The sequence below is a fragment of the Tachysurus vachellii genome, chromosome 5 (genome assembly GCF_030014155.1).
Source record: "Tachysurus vachellii isolate PV-2020 chromosome 5, HZAU_Pvac_v1, whole genome shotgun sequence".
Taxonomy (NCBI): domain Eukaryota; kingdom Metazoa; phylum Chordata; class Actinopteri; order Siluriformes; family Bagridae; genus Tachysurus; species Tachysurus vachellii.
The window spans coordinates 2550001-2557500 of NC_083464.1; the positions used below are offsets into that span (position 1 = coordinate 2550001).

Below are 7500 nucleotides of genomic sequence, written 5' to 3' on the forward strand. Positions count from 1 at the left end.
TGAACGATTTGTTGTTGGGTTTTTTTTTGTTTTGATGAATTGTGTTTAAAGCTGCTTTCAGCTGCCTGCTTTATTACGGTCTTTAACTCGTACGTCTGTTTTACGCAATAAGAAAGAAAAAGGATTTTATATAATAACAAAATGTAATGAATAAAACTGCGTTCCAAAAAAATAAGAAAAGAAACTTTTTTATAAAAATTTCCAGCACAAAACAATTCTTCATTAAACGTAAAAAAATATATAAAACATTCGCCATTTTCCATAATTATAAAAAGTCAAATGTTTAATTACATTTAAAATAGGAACAATTACGTTGACCGACTAATTTTAATTCCGTATTTTTTTTCCTATCCACCGACAACATGACACACATTTGAATGTCCAGAGAACCCATGATAGAGTGCTGGTTTATAACAGTGTAAAAAAAAAAAAAAAACGTTTATTACTGACTACTGAAAATAGAGAAAGTAACTTATACATCGTTACCATGGAAACCTGTTTTCATTACTTTACTCAGTCTCTGTTCACTTGTCCTGGTGTTTGGTCACGTTCAGACTGAGAGACTGGTGTGAGACTCACCTGCAGACCGATGGGTCCGGCTGCTCCGGGGAAACCTCTCGGCCCTTCGTCTCCTTTCTGTCCGAACATTCCCTGCTGTCCCCGAGGACCGGGCTCTCCATCCGCTCCCTGCACACACACAAATCATGTTTAGCGAAGTACAGCAACAGACTGACTCCTGACAACACAAGTCTACATGATGACGGACGCTGTACTGCTGAATTTACTACAGAAATGTTACACAAATCTAAAGGACTTATTTAACTAAATTGTTTTTATAAAATCGTATTAAATTGCGTCTGATTAGTAATTTTTTGTAATTGATTGTGAATCCATGTTATATCATTCATTCATTCATTCATCTTCTACCGCTTATCTGAACTACCTCGGGTCACGGGGAGCCTGTGCCTATCTCAGGCGTCATCGGGCATCAAGGCAGGATACACCCTGGACGGAGTGCCAACCCATCACAGGGCACACACACACACACACACTCATTCACTCACACAATCACACACTACGGACAATTTTCCAGAGATGCCAATCAACCTACCATGCATGTTTTTGGACCGGGGGAGGAAACCGGAGTACCCGGAGGAAACCCCCGAGGCACGGGGAGAACATGCAAACTCCACACACACAAGGTGGAGGTGGGAATCGAACCCCCAACCCTGGAGGTGTGAGGTGAACGTGCTAACCACTAAGACACCGTGCCCCCACTGTATGTAAAGTTGTTTAATTTAATTCAATTCAATTTATCTGTCTAGCGCTTTTAACAAATCATGTTGTCTTGAAACAGCTTTACAGAAGTATAGAAAAATAATAAAAATAGGAAATAAATAAATAAATAAATGTAAAGTTTAAAATTAAGTTACTATATATCTCTAACACATAGCCCTAATTCTCTTAACTGTAATTCCTTCTATTGTCCTTCTATTTTTTCTGTCAGACAATAAAAAATATATTGTATCTGTGTGTGTGTGTGTGTGTATGTGTGTGTGTGTGTGTGCACTTACTGCTGGTCCTGGTGCTCCAAGTGGACCCTGCAGACCTGCTGGACCTGGAGGACCCTGAAATAAAAAAGATATTATAATTTAATTTCATGTTATTTTTACTATTTTTATTTAATTTAAACTTTTACTAATCAATAAATGATTTATAAATCATATTTTTACATTTATATAAATTATATACATTTATATGCAATTCACTAAAACAGAAAAATAAACAATTAAACAAAACACAAAAAAAATATTATTAAAAAAATATATTATCATTGTAATTATTAATTAATTATATTATGTGAGGAAGGAGGAGGAAGACGAGTGTGAACACTCACCTGTTCTCCTTTATCTCCTTTCCTTCCTTTCTGTCCTGGCTCTCCCACTTCACCCTATAACACACACACGCACACACACACACACGCACACACACACACACACACACACACACACACACAGGTTACAGGATTGAACAGATGATGTGTGTGTGGGGGGTTTGAGGTGTGAGTGAGTGACACAAGCTCATGACACAAACATCATGTTCACTAACAGTAACGTACAGCATTCACTCGTTCACTCTGTCATCCTTACTAACGGCCCAGTCAGAGACACGCTGCCTTACTCCATGTCTACATTCATTAGAACTGCAGTAGTTATGGGCTGCAGTGATGGAGCTGAGGGTGAGGAACTGTGACATCACTCACATTTTAACCTCTGAGATTTTACACTGGTTTCTGGGTCTGATTTAAACCACGCCCTTTTCAGGAAGTCATTTTCAACAAAACACCTTCGCATCCGTCTTTAGGTCCATCTACAGGTCCGTCTTTATACTTGTCTTAACATCCGTCTTCATGTTCATCTTCACGTTTGTCTTCAGGTCTGTGTTCAAATTTGTCTTTATGTTTGTCTTTACGTCTGTCTCAACGTCCGTCTTCAGGTTTGTCTAAATGTTTGTCTTAATATCCGTCTTCACGTCCATCTTTACGTTTGTCTTCACATCCGTCTTCACGTTTGTCTTCAGGTCTGTCTTCAAATTTGTCTTTATGTTTGTCTTCACGTCTGTCTCAACGTCCGTCTTCATGTTCGTCTTCACGTTCGTCGTCATGTTCGTCTTCGCGTTCGTCTTCACGTTTGTCTTCACGTTCGTCTTCACGTTTGTCTTCACGTTTGTCTTCATGTTCGTCTTCACGTTTGTCTTCACGTTTGTCTTCACGTTTGTCTTCACGTTCGTCTTCACGTTTGTCTTCACGTTTGTCTTCACGTTCGTCTTCACTTTTGTCTTCACGTTTGTCTTCACGTTCGTCTTCACGTTTGTCTTCACGTTTGTCTTCACGTTTGTCTTCACGTTTATCTTCACGTTTGTCTTCACGTTCGTCTTCATGTTCGTCTTCATGTTCGTCTTCACATTTGTCTTCACGTTTGTCTTCACGTTTATCTTCATGTTCGTCTTCACGTTTGTCTTCATGTTCGTCTTCATGTTCGTCTTCATGTTCGTCTTCACGTTTATCTTCATGTTCGTCTTCACGTTTGTCTTCATGTTCGTCTTCATGTTCGTCTTCATGTTCGTCTTCACGTTTGTCTTCACGTTCGTCTTCATGTTCGTCTTCACGTTTGTCTTCACATTTATCTTCAAGTTCGTCTTCACGTTTGTCTTCACGTTTGTCTTCATGTTTGTCTTCATGTTTGTCTTCACATGTGTCTTCACATTTATCTTCATGTTCGTCTTCATGTTCGTCTTCACGTTTGTCTTCACGTTTGTCTTCATGTTCGCCTTCACGTTCGTCTTCACGTTTGTCTTCACGTTTGTCTTCACGTTTATCTTCACGTTCGTCTTCACGTTCGTCTTCACGTTTGTCTTCATGTTCGTCTTCATGTTCGTCTTCATGTTCGTCTTCATGTTCGTCTTCATGTTCGTCTTCACGTTCATCTTCACGTTTATCTTCACGTTTGTCTTCATGTTCGTCTTCATGTTCGTCTTCATGTTCGTCTTCATGTTCGTCTTCATGTTCGTCTTCACATCCATAGTTTATAAGCAGTCTCAGATACCCGTGATGAGTGATGTGTATTTACAGTGATCTATAACATCAGTCTTATATTTAACAAGCGACTGCTCTAATTGAGCTACAGCTAATACAGTACGTGTATATTCAGAGGTCCTGAGAAGGAGTTGAGGGATCATTTTCTTTTGGATGTTGGGAACTGAGTGTTATAAATATTACATCTGCTTCTCTTATGTCTTGCTTTCTTTCCTTTACATTCTTCCTGTGTCTTTTTCCAGTCTTTCCTGATTTATTTATTTCGTCACATGCTATAAAGCACTCAGAGCTGCATTATAAATGTACACGACTCCAGTATAATGAGTTGTTATTGACTGAAAGATAATACACAACACATAAAGAGTGGAGGTGATAAACGTTTGCTTCGTTGCGCAGGACTCTAATGAGACGTGGAGCTGCCTGGGCCGTTAGTGCCGACAATGATGGATGTGATACCACAGATGGATGTGTGCCGCAGATGGACGAGTGTTTGGGACGTCGTGATAAAGATTGATTGTGGGCGTCGCCGATACGACTTCGGCTCAACGAACTGATTTAAATAAAACGTGAATACTGTCTTAGATTGAGGATATAACTAACCTTATCGCCGTCCTCTCCGGGTGGTCCCTGGGGGCCGGGTGGGCCTGGAAGTCCGACGGGACCTTGGACTCCATCACGACCGGCAGGACCCGACGGCCCTTTCTCACCCTGAACACACACACACACACACACACACACACACACACACACACACACATTAAATACAGCATCAATGATATGGTATAAAATTAATCACACCAGGGCATCTTTATATCAAACAATAATCAATACGTATTACATCGCATCACCCTGTGGTTGATTACTTTATCAACCCTGTGGATGATTACTTTCCTATGACATCACACCACATCATATTTTATTTCCTACACAATTATAAAAATCATGGCAGCTACTTACAGGAGCACCTTTCTCTCCAGCAGGTCCCGGGGGTCCCTGAGGTCCACCACGTCCAGGTAAACCGATCGGACCTGCATTACCGGCGGCTCCTCGCTCACCAGGTGAGCCCTAAACACACCAAACATCAGACAGGGGTTGGTTTCAACGTTCAGATATCCCGAAAAAAAATTAGCATAAGATTATTAAATTTTAATGCGATCATCTGGAGAACATCTCAGCTGTGAACCCGTGGCCTGGTACTTAAAAAAGTAATGGCACCTCGCAGTTCTGACCTTTATTCATGTTTTTAGGAGACCGATATATATTAAAGTCACCTTTAAACACGAGTTAAGGTCATTATTAGCATTTTAAACATACACATTCTAGGTAAAAGCTGGAGACTCAGAGTTCCACCGGTTTAGATCCAGCTCAGAACCTTTCCTTGTTTTCTGTGTCGATGGTCTCGATCGACTGGTTTTCACCACTCTTTATCCGACTCCAGCACTTCTGCTCTGCCAACACTTCTGCTGAGATTTGAACTTCTGCACCGACGACTCTTCTTCTTTCCGAATTAATTTTTTTGATTTTTTTTAAATCCTAAGTACAGAATCTTGGCGTGTTTCCTGCCAGCTAAAGCACTCAGCACTGAATTATGGACTCTGTAGACAAGGTGTATGAGTGGAAATTAAACCTCTCGTGGTCTTCTAAAGCTGGGCAAGTTTATGCCCTTGGAGTTTCTCACTCTGTATCATTCTTTGGACAGAAATGAATCTAAACTACACAATGACTGGAATGTTCACAGAAACGTACAAAAAAAACAGCAGTGAGGTCTGAAGAAGTAAACAGGAAGTGGTTTAAAGCTGAAATCTGGTATTTAATGGAGTTTTTTTTAACAAAAGCAATCATGCTCTCAGGTCCTTTACATGAGAAAAATAAACTAGTCTGTTTGTCCACTAGAGGGCAATAAACTCACGGCTACAAATTTAGCTACCGCAAAATATGCTAATGACGTCATCATGAAGTTTAAATACAAGAAACTCAGTGATACTTTTTGTAAAAATGGCTGGAACACTTGAAAACTCGATTAGATGATGCAGGGATGGAGGACAGAACGTATCGGTGGATGATGGAGGAATGGTGAGAGAAAGGAAAGGGAGGACGGAGTGCTGAAGAGACAGACGGAGTTGGAGGAATGAAACACTGGAGAGATGGGAAACCAGTAAGGTGAAGAAATGAAATGCAAGTGTGAAGGAGGAGATGGAGTCTTAGAGAAATGAAAGAATGGGCCAAAGGAGGAAGGAAGGAGTGATAAGAGATGGAGGGATAAAAGAAAGAGATGGAGGGCTGGAATGATGCAAGAATAAAAAAATGAAGAAGTGGAGAAACTGAGGATGAAGGGATGAAATAACGGATAGATTGAGAAATGGAAAGATGAAGGGCTGGGGGTGGGATGGAAGATGGGTGGAGTGATAAAGGAATGTGTGGGTGGAGAAAATTGGTGTAATGAAGTGATTAAGGGATGAAAATATGGTAAGATAAAGAGATGAGTGGATGGAATGATGGCTGGATGGATCTAAAGATAGAGAGATGAGGAGTGGAAGAATAGATATGGACAAGTCTTCCAGTAAGAATGTGATCTGTAAGTTTAGAAGCTCCTTTTGAATCCTACGTCACTCCTGGTTCATCACGAGTTTCTCTTTTCAGTAAGCACCTTCTCAACAACCTACTCCTCCTCCACCATCCTCTCCTCCACCATCTTCTTCTCCACCACCTTATCCTCCTTCACCTTCTCCTCCTCCACCTTCTCCTTCACCACCTTCATTTTCTCCAACTCCTCCTCCTTCTTCTTCACCTTCTCCTCCTACACCACCTTCTACCACTCCTCCTCCACCACCTTTTCCTCCTTCACCCTCTCCTCCACCACCATATCTTTCTCCATCTCCTCTTCCTCCACCACCACCTTCTTCTCCTCCACCACCTTATCTTCCTCCACCTTATTCTCCTCCACCTTATCCTCCTCCACACCCCCTCCTCCTACTCCTCCACCACCTCCTCCTCCTCCTCTTTCTGAAGGTTTGGAAGCTTGTTACAAATGGAGTGTAAGCTGTGTGAGGATCTCAGACCAAATCATATCGACATTTTCAATCAAATCTCAATCAGAGGAGACGCTCTGAAATGTTGACAAGCGCCTCACTTCAGTCTAGACGCTGTGCGTGGGAAGTCTGCTTCATGATTAATTCTTTGACTGTGTGTGTGTGTGTGAGTGTGTGTGTGTGTGTGAGTGTGTGTGTGTGTGTGAGTGTGTGTGTGTGTGTGAGTGTGTGTGTGTGTGAGTGTGTGTGTGTGTGTGTGTGAGTGTGTGTGTGTGTGAGTGTGAGTGTGTGTGTGTGTGAGTGTGTGTGTGTGTGTGAGTGTGTGTGTGTGTGTGTGCATTAAATGTTCCATTTAGTTGAGCAGAAGCAGGGTGAGTCAGTGTGATTAGAGACCCCACACACTGCCTCAGATCTAATGATCACTTATCGGAGGCGGATGAAGCAGCCACGTCACTCTATCCATCTTCCTCTCCTCTCACAAACCTTCCTCTTCCTCTGATGTCTAAAGAAAGACGGATTTATAGACTTCATACAGGTGCAAATGAGTCCTTTATCTCGTTCCACGTGAAAGTCAACTCGATGGCACTTCAGCCGGCCGCACTAATCTCACATGGCCTTAAAAAGCGCAATTACGGACTAATAATACTTATCTGCCTTCTCTTTATAGAGGAACACATCAGCTACGAACAGGACGTCATTTTAATTCACCTTTCCCTGAATACAATACCGGCGGTCTGTCAAAGTCCGACTTACAGTCTGCCGCGCAAAATTCCCCAAATCCGTGATTACCTACAATTCAAAATTCCCTTTTCACTCGCTGTAACTTTTTTCATTTTCTTCACTCTATTATGTTTCCAGCTTCTTCTGGCTTCTCCT

General features: G+C 41.6%; 1 protein-coding gene across 1 annotated transcript in view; it reads right to left on the reverse strand.

The window, feature by feature from the left end:
* Nucleotides 1-7500, reverse strand: part of col11a1a (collagen, type XI, alpha 1a) — a 92930-nt gene that overhangs the window by 19712 nt on the left and 65718 nt on the right. Inside the window, exons 42-46 of the mRNA XM_060869497.1 lie at nt 4553-4660; nt 4196-4303; nt 1898-1951; nt 1575-1628; nt 580-687 (exon numbers count right to left, since the gene is read on the reverse strand). Coding sequence (XP_060725480.1) covers nt 580-687; nt 1575-1628; nt 1898-1951; nt 4196-4303; nt 4553-4660 — 432 coding nt within the window. The remainder of the gene's footprint in view (nt 1-579; nt 688-1574; nt 1629-1897; nt 1952-4195; nt 4304-4552; nt 4661-7500) is intronic.